The following is a 21222-nucleotide window of genomic DNA, read 5'->3' as shown; positions in this document are numbered from 1 at the left end:
AATAACCCTTAGAGATGCGTTTAAATTACACTCTATGCTTGAAGAGCAACTTAACCACTAGCTCACTTGAGTCAACTGTCTCAATTCAAATCCTGCCTCTGCCTCTTACTGGGTGTATGAAGGCAGGCGGGTGGGTCCCTGGACTTCTGGGCATTTCACTTCTGTCTCTGCAGAATGGAATGATGATAGTGATACTCATTGCTATGGTGTGAGGATTAAGTGAGCCAGTGCATTTCAATTACTTAGAACAGTGTCTGGTACATAACAAACTCCAAAAGTATTAACTGCCACTATTATTTTGATTTCCTGCTGTAAACACAAGACATGAATGCAAAATAGGCATGTTGTTGAGTATGCTCTGGTGCTACATACAGTCATAAATCATCTGTGGCAATGGTTATAGCCCTGCCCTGTTTGATTATAGTACAAGCATAACATTCATTGACATATCATTTAGAGTTAATTAAATATCGTCATTTATACAAGAAAGTGGGTATTAAGCTCTTGGTGAGAAATATAAGCATCATTATAAAACATTAAGCCTTGTGGAAAGAATGAGACTTTGATTTACATCACTTAAAAGTTAATGGGATTGCTTCCAAGAAAGAAACTCCTCACATATGTAAGGACCAGCTGGCATTTCTCATTTCACACCATTGATATTGTGAAATGTGTTCAAGTTACGAGGCACTGAAGTGGTTTGTGTCTGTCCTTTTGAAAACTCACTATTGAATGCTGATCTAGTTTAGAAATTTTAGTTCTCTTAAGATTTTCGAGTGCAGATAAACCGGTGAAGAAGCGAGCAGTGAGACGGACCTCAAAGGCCCCAGCGGCAGGAAGCGGCAGAGGAAACCACCATTGTCCCTCTCTGACGCCACCCCCACATACAGGGTCACAAACCAGCGACCTGGGTAGCCCCACCCTGGTGAACAACCAACAGATCAAAACATGGCTCAAGAACAACTCAGAGCCCCAGAGCCAATAAATCTAAGCGATGAAGAAATAGACAGTCTTTCAGATGCACAGTTCAAAACACTGGTGATCAGGATGCTCACAGAACTGGTTGATTTTAGTCACAAATTAGAGGAACATATGAAGGCTAAACTAATTGAAATGAATGGAAATGCACAGGAAACCAATAGTAATGGAAGGAAACTGGGACTCAAATCAAAAGAGTGGACCAGAAAGAGGAAAAAAGGACCAAACAGAAAAGGATGAAGAAACAAGAATTTTTTAAAAAGGAGGAGAGGCTTAGGAACCTTCAGGACATCTTTAAATGTTCCAACATCCGAATTATAGGGGTACCAGAAGGGGAAGAGAAACAGCCACAAATGGAAAACTTATTTGAAAAAATAATAAAGGAGAACTTCCCCATTCTGGCAAAGGAAATAGACTTCCAGGAAATCCAGGAAGCTCAGAGAGTCTCAAAGAAGTTGGACCCAAGAAGGAACACACCGAGGTACATCATAATTACATTAGCCAAGATTAAAATGAAGGAGAGAATTCTAGAAGCAGGAAGAGATAAGGGGACAGTCCTTATCTCCTACAAAGGAGTTCCCATCAGACCGTCAGTGGATTTCTCAAAAGAGACCTTACAGGCAAGAAGGGGCTGGAAAGAAGTACTCCAAGTCATGAAATCCAAAGACCTACAACCAAGATTGCTCTATCCAGCAAAGCTTTCATTTAGAATGGAAGGGCAGATAAAGTGCTTCTCAGATAAGACCAAATTCAAGGAGTTCATCATCACCAAGCTTATTATATGAAATGTCAAAGGGACTTACCTAAGTAAAGGAAGATAAAAAAGATGAACAGTGAAAGGACAACAAACTCACAGTTATTAACAACCACACCTAAAACAAAAGCAAACTAAGAGGACAGCTAGATCAGGAGCAGAACCATAGAAATGAAGATCACATGAAGGCTTAGCAACAGGGGAGTGGGAGAAGGAGAAGGGGGGAGAAGGTACAGAAAATAAGTAGCGTAGATGGTAGGTAGAAAATAGGGGGGCAAGAATAGTAGGGGAAATATAGAATCTAAAGAACTTGAGACACGTGGTCATAAACTAAAGGTGGGAATGGTGGGGGAGGGGGTGTGCAGGGTGGAGGGGAATGAAGGGGGGAAATAGAACAACTGTAATGGCATAATCAATAAAATATATTTTTAAAAAAGATTCTTAATTTGACTTGAAGTAGTTTGATCTGCAAATCATTTAGAACCTGCAGCAAAATCTAGTGTTCTAATCATATGTTTAAAATTCTGCTAAGATGTGTGAAACTGTTCATCTTCAAATGTTGGGATAGAAGTGTAATGGTCTCTGAATTGCAGGGTTGGACACAATGAGGTCATTGGAGTGTGCAGAACAGGACTGGACGCTGAGGGTCTTGGGAGAGACCACTGGAATGAAATGCTGGCCTATCACCGGAAACCTATAACACACTGGCACCCCTTGCAGGAGGTGAGCCTGTGACTTCCTGGCACCCACTTTCTTTTGTATCTTTTTTGCTTAACTATTATTTGTCAACTGGTGATTCTCTGATGTTTTAGACAGTCACCTATTTTTTTAAAAAAAAGAATAGATGTTGCTCTTGCTCTTGCCCCACACACTTAATCTTCAAGGACTCAAAGTTCTGTGTGCCTTGTTAGAGTTCAAAAATCACTAAACTCTCTGGTTTTGATGTTATTTTGGACAGTAGGCCCATAGAAACTGTGAGTCTATTATTTTCTTTGCATGTCCTAAAAGGTGATATCAGTGAATGGTGGAAAAAACAAGTAAATTCATTACTAACTGGAAGCTGAATATTGGTTCCTCTCTTTTGTGAAAACAGCTGCCTCACCTAAATTTTCCAGAATTCCTCAGTAGAAGTAGTAACCACTAGTACAACTCATCTATGTAGGAAGACAGGGATATCTACCCATACTCTGGCCAGGAAGTAAGAGTGCTCATGGATTTTTTAAATATTGAGGTGTCAGCTTGCCTGAGATCAAAACCTGGCTTTTCCGTGAGACCACATGTTGGAGAACCTTGGGGCAAGTTATTTTAACCTAAGTTCTGCTATCACTCTGTAATAGTAAACTCATACAGTAAAACTAAATTAAATGCTGAATATTGAGTTCTTAGCACTGTGACACAATGTTAGCTCTGATTATAACACGAAGTTGTATTAACCAGAAGAGATATCAATACCAGCTTCTATGAACCTACTCAAAATTGTCAGTGTCATCGAAACACTGAATGCTGCTAGATGAAATGACAGTTGCCAGGGACTCTTGAAGAGTCACAAGGTAAGTCATTTATGTGACCTGATTAATTGAGAGGTAATGCATACTGACAAAAGGATTTGTGGTAAATGATAGAATTGGGATTCTGCAATTCATTAAAAAGAATGGCCAAGATAACCATACAATATGTGAAGATATATGGCCATCTCTCCATGGATAAGGTTCTGCTTCCTGTTCTGGCACTAGGCACTGGGTTGAATGGGACTTGTTCTAGCCCTAGGCCCACTGAATAACTAATGAAAGTCAGTGGGCCTGGGCCGTAATCTCAGGAGTAACACTTGTCTGTGTTACTCAGGACTTTACAGAGAAAACCAGATGAATGTGGCAGAACACGGCACACTCAGACACCAGAGGTGAACTCTCATCATAGATATCTGTTACTGTAGATAACATACATACATGTGTGTTTCCGATGTTTGCCACACTTCATCATTGACAAGACAGACACACACACAAATGTCCATTTGCACAGTACTTTCCCCTAGAGTGGTTCAGACATATAGACAGCTATATTCTTCTCTAAATAGCTCAAGTCAGCAATGTGTATTGTCTAAAATATGAAGTATACTGTAGTGCCTATTATACATTTATGATCCTTTTCCTGGTTCTCATATTTGTTTTTATTGAAGGTATGAAGAGTGAATATTAATTTTAAGATTCTAGACATAAGAATAAAATTTGCTGGGCGGGGGAACTATGTTCTAATCCTTGCCCCTCTGGCTGGATAACCCTGGGCAGACCAAGTGAACTTACCCTGGCAACAGCTTCATTTCTCCATATTTAATGCAAATGGAAATGCACTCACCTCAGATTTTATAGGAACTTTGTAGGGAGAAATGAGATCATGGGAGCAGGAACTTGTAATGAATGAAAGGGTGTATGTTGTACAACCCAAGATATATTATAATTACATATGATTCTGAGAAGTAGTTACACATTTATCTGATGAAGGGAAGCCATGGACTAGGCATGCATTTGTGTCAGTCGCTGTAGGACATACAGGGAGAAACCAGGAAGAATAAGCTACAATATGGACATCAGAAAATGCCAGATATTTTTCTAGCAGAAGACAAGTCGATGAAAAGATTATATAAATATACTTTCTCCAGCAAACAGCTTTTTTTCCAACTCCTGCACTACATTCAAGGGTCAAACAGACTAAGGACTGGCTGGATTTTGCACTGTGGGGAGGTGATGAGTGTGCAGTCATATGTTCTGTTGGTAGAGAAAGGTTTAAAATGAAAAGGGAACAATTCGAGAGCCGGGTAAGTTGGTGGGACTGAGAAACTAAAGCATCATTTAGAAAACCTACCTAGACTATCAAGAGTTTATTCTGTTGTAACTAAACTTTTTAAATACGCATAATATTTAGGAACTGTGAGAAACTGTTTTTCATCTTGTGTGGTTCCTGTTTACCAAACTTAGTCCCTGTCATCTTATTAATTGTTCCTCTAAAAGTACTTCCTGCTTTAGAGCAAGAGAAACGCAGTCTCTTGTGTCTAGAACCTCTTACTGCATTTACCTAGTGTTCGCCCCCTGCTACAGTAAACCAATAATTATTTTACAATAAGAACTAAAAGCCTGTCACAGAATGTGAAGTGGATCTGCAGTGATGAACAGTTGTCTATACATTGCTGCTCTGCATAGCATCCAGGTACCATGCCCTGCCCACATCTCTGTGGAATACTTATGTCCTCTTACACCACCTGAGAAGGTGAGTTCTAAAGGGCAGGCGGAGTTATGTGTATTTTCTTTCAGACTTATATGTCATGAGTGATCATTCACTTTTAATAGGTAGCAGTAATTACCCACTTTTCTATTTTTTATACCGGACTATAAAGTATGAAATTGTTGTCTTTCAGTTACCTGGCCGGGCAACCAGTTTTGATAGTCAAGGATCCTGTTCCTCTCCCAAACCACCTTCCACACCGTAATGCCTCCAGAACGAGACCGTTGTAGTAAAGACCTGGGACCATGTGCTCATCAGATTAAAAAAAAAAGTAGAAGGTTTGACTTCCAGATTTAGAATATGTCCAGGTAATGAACAAATTGATGTGCAATTTTGCATTTACTTTTTTGGACATCTTGATGTATTTTCCTTGAAAACCGATAGTCCTTTACTTCCATAAGGTGTTTTATTCTTCTTAGCTAATACCTATTGGCACAGAATGTTTTATTAAGTTGTAATTCTTTGCATAAGCAAGGAAATACCTTTTTAAAAAGAATCCATACTTATCTAAAATTTAGTATAGTTTATGTTGACATTGTATAAAGTAGCATATGTCACATATGTGTGGTTTTGGTTTTGTTACAACTATGTTCATTTCTCATTATGTACATGTTTCTATATAAACCTTAATGGAAATTTTGAATTTAATTTGCACAGCATTAAATCTTTGTGCAATCAAACTAATGTTACTTTTCCAATAACATATTCTTTCATTCTCAGCAAACTGTTTTCTTAATGAGGTTTGGCTCTGCTAACCTCAAAACTTTGTGTCTTGAGCTTGTTGCTTAAAACATAGAGATAAAGCTATACTTTAAAGAACCATTTTGACTATAAATTTAAGAAGTAATGTTAGTAGCTGGGAAATGGAAGTTGAGCCATTTGGGCTACCATTTTATACTGTCTTAGTGTTACATTAGTTCACACATCTGTTGCACTGTTTAACTGATGTTTTTAAAATTCTAATGATCTTAATCTCAAATGTAGCATTAGTATTCCTAAATGAATATAATTAGAAGTTATTCACTTTTTGTGTTTGTAAGGTTTTCAAGTACTGTGATGTGTATTTTGTGACATGAAGCTGTCACTGTGTTTCGATCCTGTGTTTCCAACAGATGTCACTAGCAGACACCAGAGGCACAGTGAACGTCTGTGCTCACTGAGCACAACCAGAACATCCACAGTTCAGGTTGTGCACAGTGACAGTGACTGTCCTACCCAGTCACAAGCGAGTTGTTAACACTGAGTATTTTCTTCAAGAAAGGATCACTTACTTTTCAGCAAAATATAGAAATATACCATAAATAATACAATTTCAACATTTAATAAAAATAAACCAATAATTCTGAAGGCCCAGACCCACAGTCCTTCGATGAGAGGCATTTGCCTTAAATGAGGATCAGGGGTCAGGCTGCTGATGGTAGAAACTATGCAAAAGTTTGTTCGCGACAGAGCTTTCTTTTGAATCAGGTCGCCTTTCTATTGTATGATTTCTGGGCCCTGTTAGAAAGTATCCATGTTGAACAACCCCAACCTTACTTTTGAGATTTGTACTGTGCATAGTGCATATTTCAAGTTTATCCCAAAATAACAGGTTAAAAGAAGAAAGCAAAACAAAAAGGCAAGAAAAATCTGTACTTAGAATATAAAAACACCATCACTATGAGAAATTGTCATCAGCAAGTATAAAAATTTTCTCTTAGTAAAATCCCATATTTCTAAATATTAAAATATAAAAAATTTTCAAAGCCTTGAAATTTTGTTTTTGGCATCTCCCATAATGATGGCATTACAGCTCATTAAGATGTAATTTACACATTTAACATTATAAAGATAAACACAATTCCCTAAAATTGTTCAAATGCCCGTGACCATCCTGATAAAAACTAGTATTCCTAGCTAAACTTTCTAATTAAAAATAATAAAAGGCAGCCAGGTACGAAAATACCTGGCTACCTTATCTAGCCTCAAAGAACCATTGCTGTAGACAGAATCACTGAATATGATGCCTCCATTTTGGAATATTTTCTTTTTACTGAAAAATAATTAAATTGTCAAGTGGGAGGACAAAGTTATACTTTTAATAAAATGACATTTTTGCAGGCAGTTGTTTTAACAGTAGATATACCTGCAGTTTACAATTAATAGTAAATATATGCGTATTTCCTGAGTGTGTGTAATGATTATTTTCATCTGTAAACATATTTGTAGGACTTTATATTTATTCTTAAAGCTCATGTTTTTCTTTGTATAGTACAGAGAAAAAGCCAGTGTTTGTGATGGAAAAAAATGCAGTCAGCCAACCAGGAGACTTTAATATGGGGATTGTAAATTAAAATAAGTTTTTAAGGTTTTTTAAAAATGTTTTCTAGGTAGTATAATAAATTTAGCATGCCAGAGCACTTGTTAATCCTGTGAGAGAGACTAAGGAGAGAAAAACCATGTCAAACAAGTCACCTTCTCATGCCATACATGAGGGGTTCACACTCATTGATAAAGCATGATCATTTCAAATGCTAGTTCACATTATAAAAATGCAATTCCGCCACTTTTCAATACAACACATCCCCATTCTGCACAGCCACACATTCATGCAAACATAACTCACCCTCTTTCTACTCGTGATTGAAGATGGAGTGTGTTTAATTTCAATATTTAAAATAAGTTTTGATATTACAGATTTCCTCCACTAATTTGTGGGGGACAGCACATTTTAATGACAGCTCTGACACAATATGAAGTTGCAGCTTAGATATATAATGAATACCTAATTTCAGGGATTTATTCAGGGACTCGCCAAACATAGGTCTAGGAACAAGGAGCCAATGTTGATCCATTAGCATACCAACAGCGATGTTCTTTTCCGGTTATGTACGAATGTATGAATGAATGTATGTGTGTATGTATTCTACCCGATTCACTAAGTAATCGGGAGGATGAGGAAATTGAATATGAAAGAAGCATTAGTGTTTGTGGAGTACTCGTCTCATAAAAGTCTGAACACTTGATACTTCGTGTTGTACACTGGTTTCTTAAAATTATTTTTCTTGACAATTTAAAATTGCTTATTTGGGGGGCATCAGGCCAGCCCTGTTTCTGGTACTTTTCACATGTAAAACTCATGATACTCCTATATTCACTGTTGAGTAAAAATTCCACAAGGACATTGCCAGGGAACAAGACGCAGGAAGGAGTAGCCAAGCGCCCACTTTCCTATGCAGCTTTGGGAGTGTGTGCCTGTTCTAGTTACTGCAGGGAGATCACAACTGATCAATACTGACTCAGGTTTTAGAAAAAAGCAAATACATTTGAACTTACTCGGTTGTGATATTTAATTGACATTTTCACCTGTGCTTATTCTCCTGTAATGTTTATTACTTTAAATTTTTGTATGCTTGGTAAAGAACTATCAGTGTCATAAGGTTTTCATTTGATGATTGTTTCAAAAATGAAAAAGCCAAGCTCCCACTCCTTTTTCCACTTTTACTACCCATAAAATGAAACACAAGTTATTTCACAGTGAGTTACCAAAGAGCCAAAGACTATTACAAATGAAGGGACACAAAATCTTAATATTGAACACATGGTCATTTCTTTGCTTCTTTCAAAAGAGTACTTGATATTATCTCAGAATGAATATTTTTATAGAATGGAGCCCCATCCAACATTTTTTTGCTACCTTAGTTGTGATTATGACCACTTGATAAGGATTTAAGAAAGTCATTCAATCTCTACTAAATCTAAGTAAAAATGTGGAGATCCGTTTTCTTCACAACTTGTTCTTGAAGCAACTCTGGTTGTTCCAAGGTACTTTAATTGGTCTACACTTTTATAGTTTTTAGGCTAAAAATTTATTGCTGCCAATAAGGAATAATACAAAAGCATAGAATATAAAATAATTTAGAGTAACAGTCTACATAAATAAATGATAGACAGATGTGTTAAAGCATATGGAAATAAACATTTGAATGTAAAACCAAAACTCCTTTTTGTTTTAACTTTTAGTGAAAAGTGAATCCTCTAATAGTGTTAAAAACAAACCCAGTGACACAGTATTTAAATAGTTAGTGATATGGCTCAGGATATGATTCATCTGAACCTACTATGGTCCATTATGTAAAAGAAAATAGTGAGTTTGTATTTCACGTGTGAAACGGCGCTAATTAAACCAAATGCTGTTTCTAATACTTTATTCAGTGATACTCTTTTTAGTAAGAATTTTCTGCTTCATTAAAAGACTTTTCCTACATTTACTCAATCTTATGTTATTTAAATGAATAGTAAATAAAAGACACATCGGTAATACTTGTCTTCTGCCATTAACAGTTTACCAAAAATATGTATATTTGAACAGTGGCATTTAACTAATATTCAGTTCAAGTGTTTTTTTCATGAAAGTAAAAACTTTTTATTTCTGCCCTTTTCATCATGAAGATACGTAGGTAACCAGGGTTGAATTTGCTGAGATGACAGGATCATGCTATAGAAACTAAAAAAAGAAATCACTAAAGTTTGAGATGGGATTTAAGGATTTATTGAATGCCAACATTTTGAATACTAGAAATGATGATTGAAAAAAAAGTAGAAGATATTTAAAAGGAAAAATAGGCATCTTCATGCCTGAAGTAATTTAAATATAGCCTACAAGGAGACATTGATTGGAATAATTCTGTTTTTATCCATACTGACACTGAAGTAATTCTTGCTACTGATAGATCTAGAGATGCAGATATTTATGTGGAAACAGTTTCATCTCAAACTGACAATCACTTCTAGTCTCACCTGGATCATGAGTATCCTCTCCAAAGAACAAATATGCCTGACCTTGTCATAAAAGGTAAAAATAGACCATTTTCTTTGAAAATTATGTTGCATATTGCATCTGCTATGCACAGAATCCCTACTTACTGTATAGGGTAGTGATTTCAATTATTCAATTTCATCTGGTTGTTTCCTCAAAAGCAGTGTTTTGGAAAACAATGCATGTTACAGAAATGAGTCAAAATTATTATGAGAAATAAGTCTCAATGTTGGAAAGTTAATGAATTGGATTTTTGTCTTTGGTCTTTCAAAAAACATTTCCCCATCTGAACATCAATACATGAAATTATGTTTGACCGTGATTTTGCTGTAGAATAAAGTTTGTGAACCAAAAAAGGAAAACTCCTATATCCCTAAGGCTATATACAAACTGGCCACAGAATCATTCTCTATAGAATGTGCATGGTTTATTCTGTTTATGTAGATAATTCTGTGGGTTTTATTATATACTTTTTGTTTTTTCTTTAAAAAGACCATCTGAGCTTTTCATTTAAAAAACACAGTAATCCCCAGTGTGAATAGCTCCATTATTTCTATTATTGTATAAGAAAGAATCAGGTAGACCAACTTTAAGATACAAAATATTTTCATTTATAATGTTTTATAAACAAAAAGTTCAACCCAACTTCATATGATTCACATTTTCATCGACCCTTCCAACTGAAAGATGTGATTGAGTTAATCTGCAAAATTTGGGTAAATTATGGGACTCACTGACGTGAGGCCTTTATTTTATCATGAAGAAAAGAACTGCCTCACATTGTAAATGTGATGATTTCAATAATAAACAGTCTACGATATTTCCAGTTATTCTAAACTGATAGCAACCATAAAAATTCTTCATTTTTTACATGCCATTGAATAATTTGGATCCATCATATTTAATTAACCTGCTTTGTATCCTTCAGTTATTGCTCATAAGGTGACTTTTTAACTGAACTTTGGGATGTAATATGTAGCCATTGTTCAAATAAGTATCTTTGACTTCCGTGTTATAGAACAGAAATTTTAAAATCTTTTGCAATTTGTGTGTCTGGCTTTTGTACTTGGTAACCAGCCATTTGTGAAACTTGACAGCATATAATTGTATTACTGAGAACAAATGTTTTGCAACCACCTTTAAAAGATGTTACACATTTCAGTATTTTTACAGTGTCTTCTTTAGAATGTGTGAATATCCCTGTCAGGTTCAGATGAATTATGTAACAATGAAACCTCAAAGCTGTTATGAAGTGTACAGTTTATGATTACTTTTGTAAAAGAAAATGGAAAAGCACTTGAAATATAATTTTATGGTTTCATATGTATTTTGAAAAATTAATAAAGTGATTATAAATTATTTTTGTTTTTCTTTGAAGAAAATGCCTTTTCCATATTTAATTATGAGACTGCTATGTGTCTATGTGTTTCTTTAATAGTCATCCTTTTTGCATTCATTAGAAAGCAGTGTAATTCATTTATCAGTATTTCAACAATTCAAGCAGCTACATGCATCTTAAAAACTTCACTTAATACATGCCATTTTTTTCACAAAAATAGTCATTTCATGTCCTGGATAAGTTCCATTCAGGAGTGATTAAACTATCATTAGTCAAGTATTAAAAGAGATAAATGCCATGTATACATGTTAGCTACATTTGTCTCACCTGGAAAATGTCCCTATATATTATATACCTTAGTAAGCGATCAAGTAGTTGGAGCATACCAGTTATTTTTGTTTGTTTCTGTTTTGCCTCAAATTTTCAACAATATTTTCATAAGGAATGTTTGTAACAACTAGTTTTAGGCAGTCAATGCTGCCTCAAAAGAAATTACAGTCGTTGAAAAACCAGATCGATGTTCTTTACCTAGAGTCATTGTTTTAAAAGAAATAACCATGTAAAGAAGCAAGTGCACAGGTCTATACAGAATGCAGGGTGAGGACAAGTCACTGATCTGACTCGTCTGTCTGTGCTTACATCCTTACATCCAAAAAGCGTGAAGAGCCTGACTGAAATCTACATTTCTTTGGAAAACAAATGGCCCCTTCTTGTTCGTACTCTATTTTTCTTTCTAATTCAGACAAATTCTTTGTATCACCACACTTCAAGCTGTTCTCCATTCTGTAACACAAAAGGCATAATATGAGGTTATACTCTGTGAAGACAATTTATCTAACATACATGAATATATAGAGAGAAAATGTGAAAAATATAAAGCAAAATGTAATTAAAAGTTAACCAACTCTTGAAAAGTATTAGTTGTTATCTTGACAATTTTCTAGGTAATTTTGGACTGTAACCATTGGTATATCTGAATTTGAAAGCATCCAATTAATGGATAAGTTGTTATCTATGCTATTGCTTAAAATTCCTCTTTGTGCTATATTTGAGTGTTTGTCCTAGTCACTCTCATAAAATAATACAGAACAAAAGGAAGTCATGTCCATCGATGTCTACAGAGAATAAAACTGGAAGTTTGAACAGTAACCATAAATAGGACACTTGATGGTTTTTGTTTTTTAAACCCACTTTTCCTCCAAATAAAAAAAAAGAACCCAAAGTTCCACATGTGAGTATAACTTATGTGAACAGAATCAATAGTTTAGCTTGTGTGTATTTTTACGATCAAGTTTTTTTTCTTTGATAAGTTTCTAGACATATATGACTGAAAATTTTACCTTAAATGAGAAGCAAGACCTGAGTCAGTGATGGAAACTCCAACCAGAAAGTAAAAGAACTCACAGTGAGGATCATATTGAGAACGCGAGACACAAACAAGCCACCAAATTACTCAGCTCCTGGAGGCATCGATCACACCGTAGCCCATGTCAGCAGTACCTCCCGGAGTACACACCTCCTACCCCTCACCTCAGTGAGGAGCAGGGCAGACACAGCCCTGACAGCTACAGAGGTATCTCAACCTGAAGTTGTAACTGAAAGTTAGAATCAAGAACAGTCCACCACAAAAACCTCTGTGATGTACTATTATGGCTATTTTAAGAAGGAGAAATTGAGGCTCAGGTGAATTAAGAGAATATAAATGTAGTTAATAGTAGAGCACAGCTTTGATCACATGATGAACTCATTCCAAAGTCTCTGGTCTCTACAGGTCATGAAATATGAAAACTAATATTTATACCACTTTAAAATACTCTCACATATGCTGTTGCTTAATTCTTAACCAGGGCATGTGCGTTTTATCACGCCCATTTTATAGAGACGGTGTTTGTGGTTAAATGAAAGCGCAACATCATGTAAGTAGATGGCAGGACTGGGCCTCAAACCTATGTCCCTGGACCTCACATGATATTCACAACTTATTACCTGATGTTTTTTCAGTAGAACATACTAAATATGCTACGAAACAAGGAAGAACTTACTGGCTTTTGTGCTTCTTGAGATAAGTCACCCAGATGAAAGATATGTGAACTTCATCAACCTTCACTCATCTATAAATTGAAATCAGTCCTATCTGCCTGATCTATCAATTAGTTAATGTATGTTTCATTTATATAATATATAAACAACTATGCCAATAGTAGTTACTAGTTTCTTGGGGGGGTTGTCTTAACCAACATGATTCCCATCATTAACATCTGAAATCCATGGATGGAATAAGCATCTTTAAAAGCCATAAGATAGGTGTATGTACAAGTTGCTAAGAAGGTATTAAGATACCAAATTGATTCTGACCTAACCAAAGAAAAACAGTAAGGCAAATTATATCTCATTTTCGAATTATTTTTCCACTGCCACTATTCTAGTTTTGGCCACGAAACTTCTTTGCATTTTATAAATCTTGCCAATTGATTTAAAAATCTCCTAATTCTTCTCGTTGAAGTCACTCTCAATTTAGGCTGCTTCCATATCTTGGCTGTTGTAAATAATGCTGCAGTGATTATAGGGGTGCCTGTGTCTCTTCAAATTAGGGTTTTTGTTTTCTCCAAATAAACACCCAGAAGCGACAATGCTGGATCACATGGTGGACTGCAACAATTTGTATTCCCACCAATGTGTCTAAAGTTCCCCTTTCTCCTCCTCCTCACAAACTCTTATTATTTATTCTTGTTAGAATAGCCATGCTAACAAGCAAGAGGCGATGTCTGTTTGTGGTTTGGATTTGCATTCCCTTAATATTGGTGAGTGAAAATGTCTTGTTTTACTGATCTTTTCCTTTGGGTTTTTCTATATCAGTCTCAACATAAAAATTGAAAGCTGAATTCTCTTGCAAAGTTAAGAAGAGTTTGAACTTAACAGGAGGTAAGTGATGGATTGGAGCCAACAAAACAGGGAACTCGAAGGAAAGGTGTCAAAAGAGAAACTTCTGGTGACCACGAAGCCTAGAAGGGGCATCAGAGAACTCAATGCCCAATGAGATTTTACGATTCTGCTGTGACCACTCCCTAACATTACTTCTTCTATAAAGCCTCCATTGTTCACACGGACATTTGTGCCAGCAAACAGATCCTTTAGGGGGCTTTGGAAAGGTGCTAGGTTCCACGTGAGGGTGATGGGCGGGGAGAAGACAGAGCACCCAGTGATGTAGGGGAGGAGAGGTAGCGGGATCTCATTGCCATTTCCATAACATTTTGATGCATAGAAAGTTTAAGAGTAGATAAAACTGTTTCAGGACAGTGTGTTATGGTGTGATTGATTTCTTCTTTATATGTATTGTAAGTACATTTCACATACATTTCACATACACAGAGAGAGAATGCATGTTACAATACGTGCCAATGATCTTCTAATTCGGAAAAATAAAAGACAAATCCTTTAGTCATTAGTTCATTCAATAAAAGTCTACTGAGCAGCTCCTCTGTCAGCTATTTTTCTTGAGATGTAAATTTTATCAATGATCAAAAATACAAAAACAGACCGTGGCGGAGTAGTTCCGCTGGTTGGAGCTGTTACATTCCGCTCTCACAAGCAAGAAGGGTCGGAGACAGTCGGGCAGTCAAAGATGTTTTATTGGCCAAAGTTTCAAAGTTTTACCTGTGCAGGGGCGAACTCTCGGGGTGTCCGGAGACACGGTGCCAAAATGGCTGCAAATGAGAGTCGCGCCTAGCGCTTACAGCCTGGGGTTCTTATAGAAGCGGGCAAGCAAGCGGGTTTCCAGAAGCAAAGGTGGCAGTTAGCCATAAACGAGCTCAGGTGTGAAGCACTTAACAACAACTCCTGACACATGGAAGCCCTCTGTACGTTTTGACCAATTCCTAACTCTCTGGAACACCTGCCTGGGGGTGGGTGCAGTTTCTACTCAGGCTTGAGTGAGCCAACAGCTTAGCACAAACAACTTATTTCCTCCTCGACTTTAACAAAGCATCCTCCCCATATGCCAACGTTGCAGGTTTGATTACCCAGTCGGGGCACATACAAGAGTCAGCCAATGAATGCAAAAGCAGGTAGAGCAAAGAATCAATGTTTCTCTCTATCTCTCTTTCTCCATATATACCTATCTCCTTTTCTTTCTCTGTAAAATCAGTAGTGGAAATTTTTTTAAATACAAAAATAATCAAAATCTGTGATCTTATGGTGATTAAATTCTAGTCAAAGTCAGACAATGGAAGGGTGGGGGCAGCGCTGCGGGGAGAGGCTAAGAGATAAATTAGAAGTGAGGGATTTAAGGCAGAACACAAGGGCTGTAAAAGCGGAAGAATGGAACTGTATTTGGTGAAGAAGGTAAAAATCAAGAAAAATTTTAATTTCTTTCAGTTGGAAAAAATAACATTGTACTTTTGTGTTATTGGAAATCACAATATAAATTATAAAAATATAATACAAAAAAGGTGATGCAGATTTTGGGAGCGATGTCTTCACCTGAGTGAGAGGAGCTGCAGTCAAAGACACCAGGAGAAAGATCCATTTGAATCAGGTGCACGGGCGGTTCATGCATCCACGTGTTGTCAGAGTTTGTAGCTGCAGGTGTTACTAGCTTGATAGATGTGCTGGTGGAACCTGGGGAAGTTCTCCTTTGAATACTTCAGTGTTCTCAGTGGATAAGGAAGTAAGGAAGTGAGCTGAGAGGGAAGGCCAGAGGGGAAGTATGCAAAGTCAGAGAAAGGAAGAAATGAGGAAATCTTCCAGCAGAGTGGAGGGTGAGTAGCCTGGGGGAAATGTACTGATTGCTGGGCAGAATGAATCTATTTTGAGGTTTGCATTTATTTTGAGGTCTGAATTTAAAGTAGGAATTGGCAGTGTGGTTGTTTATTTTTCTCTAATCATGCTCAACTTCAGAAGTACAGGCACAAAATTTTGATGGAGCAGGAGTAACAGAGGCAGTAAGCTGGAACTAGTGACCCAAGAACAGGGCATGAAATTGAGAAAATAGAAGGGTTGAAGTTATGGTCCTGGCTGGTGTAGCTCAGTGGATTGAGCGCGGGCTGCAAACCAAAGGGTTGCCAGTTTGATTCCAAGTCAGGGCACATGCCTGGGTTGCAGGCCAGGTCCCCAGTGGGGGGCATGTGAGAGGCAACCATGCATGGATGTTTCTCTCTCTCTCTCTCTCCCCCTCCCTTACCCTCTCTCTAAAATAAATAAATAAATAAGTAAAATCTTTTTAAAAAGAAGGGTTGCAGTTATGTATGTCCTCTGTGAGGAAATAAAATTGTAAGTCACAATAAAAATGAAATAACTGCAGTTTTTATTAAATTTATTGAGATGACATTGATTAATAAAATTATATCAGTTTCAAGTGTACAATTCTATGATACATCCTCTGTGCATTGCACTGCGGGTTCACCACCCAAATTCAAATATCCTCCTACTTCCATATAGTTGACCCCTTTACGATTTACTACCCCTTCACCCCTCCTTCTCTCTGGTAACCACCATATTGTCGTCTGTGTCTATGAGTTTTATATGTTTATTTACCTGTCTTGTTTGTTCATTTGTTACTGTCAGTTTTATATCCCACACGGTGAAATCAAATGGTTCTTGACTTTTTTGTCTGACTTATTTTGCTTAGCATGATGGTCTCAAGATTTATCCATGTTGTTGCAAATGGTAGTATTTCATCTTTTCTTCTGGTCGAGTAGTATTCCATTGTATGTATGTACCACATCTTCTTTACCCAGTCATCTACTGAATGTCTCGGTCACAGTGAATAATGCTGCGGTGAGCCTAGGGGTGCATATATCTTTGTGAATAAATGTTTTCAAATTTTCCAGGTAGGTTCCCAGAAGAGAGGTTGCTGGGTCATATGGTAACGCTATTCTTAATTTTTGAGGTACCTCCATACCCTTTTCCACAGCGGCTGTACCAGATTACATTCCCATAAGCAGTGAATTAGGGTTACTTTTTCTCCACAACCTCTCCAACACTTGTTATTATTTTTCTTATTGATAATAGACAAGAAAGTGGAATCTCATTGTAGTTTAGATTTGTACTTCCCTAACAGCTAGTGAAGTTGAGCATCTTTTCATATGTATCTGTTGGCGATTTTGTATGTGTTCTTGGGAGAGGTGTCTGTTCATGTCCTCTGCCCATTTTTTAATTGGATTGTTTGATTTTTCATTGTTCAGTTGTATGACTTCCTTATATACTTTGCAGTTTTTAAAGTGTAGTAAACAGGCTGATTTAAAGACATCTATTCACTTTTTTTTCATGGATGTTTTTGAGACTCTGTTCAAGTAAACTGAATTTAGACCCCACCATTATGAAGCTTAAATTGTGGGTAGGAAGAGATTTGAATCAATAATTCTAACTGAGACATGACACTTGTTTAAACTGAGCAACAGTTAGACCTGACTCAGTCTGCCGGAGCTTGGTCAATGGACATTTCATTGGAAGAAGGAATATTTTAATTGAGACAGGAAGAATGAGATGGTGTAAGGTGGGTGTGTGGAAACAGAGAATACTGCCTGTGTGAAGACCCTGAGTACATTAGGAGAAATGAAAGATGCTGACTGTATATGAGACAAAAAGATTGGCAGAGTGAGGAGCAGGACAAGATGAGGCTGGAGAGATGGCTGGGCAGGAACCTGATGTAGTAGGATGAGCACTGATGCCATGGACTTTCTAATAGGAGAATGGGATGCCTGTAGACAGGAGAGTTTCTGGTTTACATTTTTTTAAATATTGAGAGAACTGGTGGGAAGGGTATAAGAGGAAAACTGAGAAAACCCTGAAGAGGGGTCATTTTGATGCAGGAAGGGAGATTCAAAAATATTTTCCACATACCCAGTTGGAGGTGACTGAAACATCTAAGTTACTGAAACATCAATGGTAAGCAGTCCAAATTATTTGCTGAGAATAGAAAGGAAGTAAGATCTTTAAGGGTAGAGGGGGAAAATTCTGAAACAGTTAATTCTGAAAAACACAAGAAACTACATTAGTTAATGTTGATGCTGATGGGCTAAAGCATAAAAATCAAACAATTATGCCACAACATGAATGGATCTTCAGGGCACTATGCTAAATGAAATAAGTCAGAGGAAGAGAAATACTGTAGTATCTCACTTATATGTGGAGTCTAAAAACATTGAGCTCATAGAAGCAGATAGCAGAATGGTGGTTGCCAGGGCCAGGGTCGAGGGTGGAGAGAGTGGGGAGATGTTGGAGAATGGATACGAACTTCCACTTATAGGATGGCTGAGTTCCAGGGATCTAATGGACAATACAATGACTATAGTTAACAACACTGTATTGCAAACCTAAAAGTTGCTATGAAACTAGAGCTTTAATGTTCTCACATGAAACAATAATAAAATGGTAGTTATGTAAGGTGAATGATGGTTAACTAGCCTTTTTGTAGTAAATATTTTCTAATATCTACATGTGTCAAATTGGTACAGTACACATCTCAGACTTGTACAACATTCTGTCAGTTATATCTCAATAAAATGTGTGGGGTGGAGACTATACTAACAGGTTATATAAGCTCATAAGGAGTATAAGAATTGTGGCTTTATAGTGGAATCTGTGAATTGGAAATTTTAAGGCGGAACAGTTTGGGATGGAAAAAGGTGAAGGATGCACACACAGAGGTGAGAATCTCAGGTGGATGAGATAATACCACTTTAGGCCAGTGGCCAAAGCAAAGTAGCCTAAGTGTTTCATAGGATCTGACCTAGAACCGAATGTGAGCAAGTGAGCAACCTCTGCTTGAGATGCACCAGAAGGAGGTCAGGTTAAGGCAAACTTGTGAAAGATGCTGAGACCACACACTAGTTTGCAGATCATGCATCAGGAATAGCAAATGGCCCACACAGTGGAGGAATTTAGGGGAGTGTAAAAGGTGGGAGAGGCTGGATCAGCGAAGAAGCCCAGGAGTGTTTTGAGAATGTGCACTTGGGAGTGGTTGAAAATGACTAGAGTGTCTAAAAGCCACAAGAAAGCCAATCAGCAGATTTCACTTCAGTAGTTCCTGGAAGGAGATGGGCTGCTCCCAGCTTCCCAGGTTTGCTGAAGTCTGGAAAAGATGCCCCATGTTTTGTGATGGGGCAGGTGGCAAGCCTCCTTTGGCTCTTCAGGTGACAGCGGTGGGAAGTTCCTAGGGAATGTTTCTTTTATTAAATTGTATTATCCAACAGCTCAACTGCACTTCAATCCACTGAAAAAGTTAACCATTTATTCCCCCCAAAAAAGACAGATTAATAGCTTTTGGGGGGAGCGTGAGTCACTTCATCCCCAAGGACCACCCCCATGCCCTGTGGGCTGACCTAGAAAGCATGCTCTCTGCTGTCAAGTATGTATTTTCATTTTCTGCTGCTTGATGACACTCAACTTTGAATAAAGTGGTACATTTTTCTCTATAAATGGAGACTTTTTAGCTGAGGTATCATACAGTCTCGAACTGATTAATTCTCCTATTCTGAGTTGTGTTTGATAAAAGTCAACTTATGCCACCCATTTGGCTAAATGAATCATCCCCATACTCTCAGAAGTCATGTCTCTATCGTGAGAACAGTGACCAAGCCCTTGAGAATCTCCCCATGTCACCTGACTTGTTCCGTCTGTCCATTAACCGCCATGTGTGCAGAAGGCGGCCGTGTGCAGGCTCTGTTCTGAGCTCCTTGGTGGGGGAGGCACCGAGAGAAAGTTTCATGTGACAGAAGAAAAAAGTTTCTTCCTGACTTTTTTATTTAAAAAACCAATACTCACTGGGTCACAGAGATGAGTTAGTCAAATTAAGGTAGCGCTTTCCTCCACTTCAACTCCCATTAGATGAGAACATATTTTCATCATCTGGGTGGTGGCGAGCTGAGCCAGGAGGAGCAGTCCTGACATGAATGAATTGTATGGACAGGAATGAGGATTTTTAAATCAAAGGATCATTCTCAGGCAGCAGTTTATTTAAGGACCTGGCATCCATAAAAAAAATAAATAAAAGCTGACCTTCACAGTCACAGTGGAGGGAGCACCACCCACCACTCAACCCCAATGGCTAAGCTTCCTACTGATGACAAGACTTCTCTCTGGCTGCAGCCAGCTCTAAACTGAGTGCGCCAAGCAGGGAGTGATGTCTGCAGTGCTGTTGGGACCCGTACAGGTATAATCTAACTGCTACTGACTCACGTGGACCCACTGGCAATATCCCGGGATGGGAGAAGAGGTGGAGATTGAATTTGTAATAGAACTGAGTTTAGAGAAAGTCACCATAACTCATTTGGGTGGAGCTATAGCTCAAGATCTCTCAAAGCTGATCAATGGCCTAATACATATTTACCAGGCTAGCAGAATAGAAGCTAACTCTTCTATTGTGGTGGGGTCACCTCAACTTAAAAACTAATGAAGATGCTCAGCTCATTTCTTCAAATAAGAAAGAAAGTGGTCTGGCTATTCAAGAATGACATTTTTGTTTTGTTTGTTTGCCTATTTGTTTGGTGTGAGGAGGCAATGCATACGAGAAGTCGTGACTGGGTTTTTTGTTTTGATTTTCTATTTGTCGTTTTAGTTTGGTGTTAGAAGTACACAAATATTGATGGCAGATGGCTCAGCTGCTTTCTGTGAATCTGGGTGCTCCATAGGGTCTTCCCTGCATGTGCGACCCTATGCAAAACCGAGCTCCTATTGACTATGGAACCCTCACCCTACAAAGGACAATGGACTGGACATGGGCACATGTGGCTGTTTCACTTCATCCATATTTCTCCTCACCTCCCTTCACTCCCCCTCTTGCTCCCTTTCTCTTCTTTCCCAGTCTCCATCTTGGCAACTTCCTTACATTTTAGAAGTACAAAATCAGAAGTTGCTGCTGTGGTTCTTGTTCCATAATGAACTTGCTTTGACATAATTTGCCAATAGAAATCCTGCCCCCAAACACAGCAGTCTGAGTGCCTCACAAGGTCCTCAAAGTGCCCCCATCAGAACATATGGGTCATATGCTGAATGAACCACTTGCTCATGAAGAGATTCTGAAAGCAACTGGTATTACATTGGGCAACTGGATTATGTGTGTTTACAGAACAAGGCTGG

The 21222-nt window shown here is 37.7% G+C and overlaps 1 protein-coding gene across 1 annotated transcript in view; it reads left to right on the top strand.

Moving 5' to 3' along the window:
* Positions 1-11097, top strand: part of SYT10 (synaptotagmin 10) — a 68243-nt gene extending 57146 nt beyond the window's left edge. Inside the window, exons 6-7 of the mRNA XM_037139715.2 lie at positions 2326-2455; positions 5142-11097. Of these exons, the coding sequence (XP_036995610.2) occupies positions 2326-2455; positions 5142-5213 (202 nt within the window). The 3' untranslated portion in view covers positions 5214-11097. The remainder of the gene's footprint in view (positions 1-2325; positions 2456-5141) is intronic.
* The last annotated feature ends 10125 nt before the right edge of the window (positions 11098-21222 follow it).

Source organism: Artibeus jamaicensis, unplaced genomic scaffold, assembly GCF_021234435.1.
Source record: "Artibeus jamaicensis isolate MK-2021 breed Jamaican fruit bat unplaced genomic scaffold, CSHL_Jam_final contig_233, whole genome shotgun sequence".
In the NCBI taxonomy this organism is placed as follows: domain Eukaryota; kingdom Metazoa; phylum Chordata; class Mammalia; order Chiroptera; family Phyllostomidae; genus Artibeus; species Artibeus jamaicensis.
Note: the sequence above shows the minus strand (reverse complement) of the source record. Positions and strands in the feature narration are given on the sequence as shown.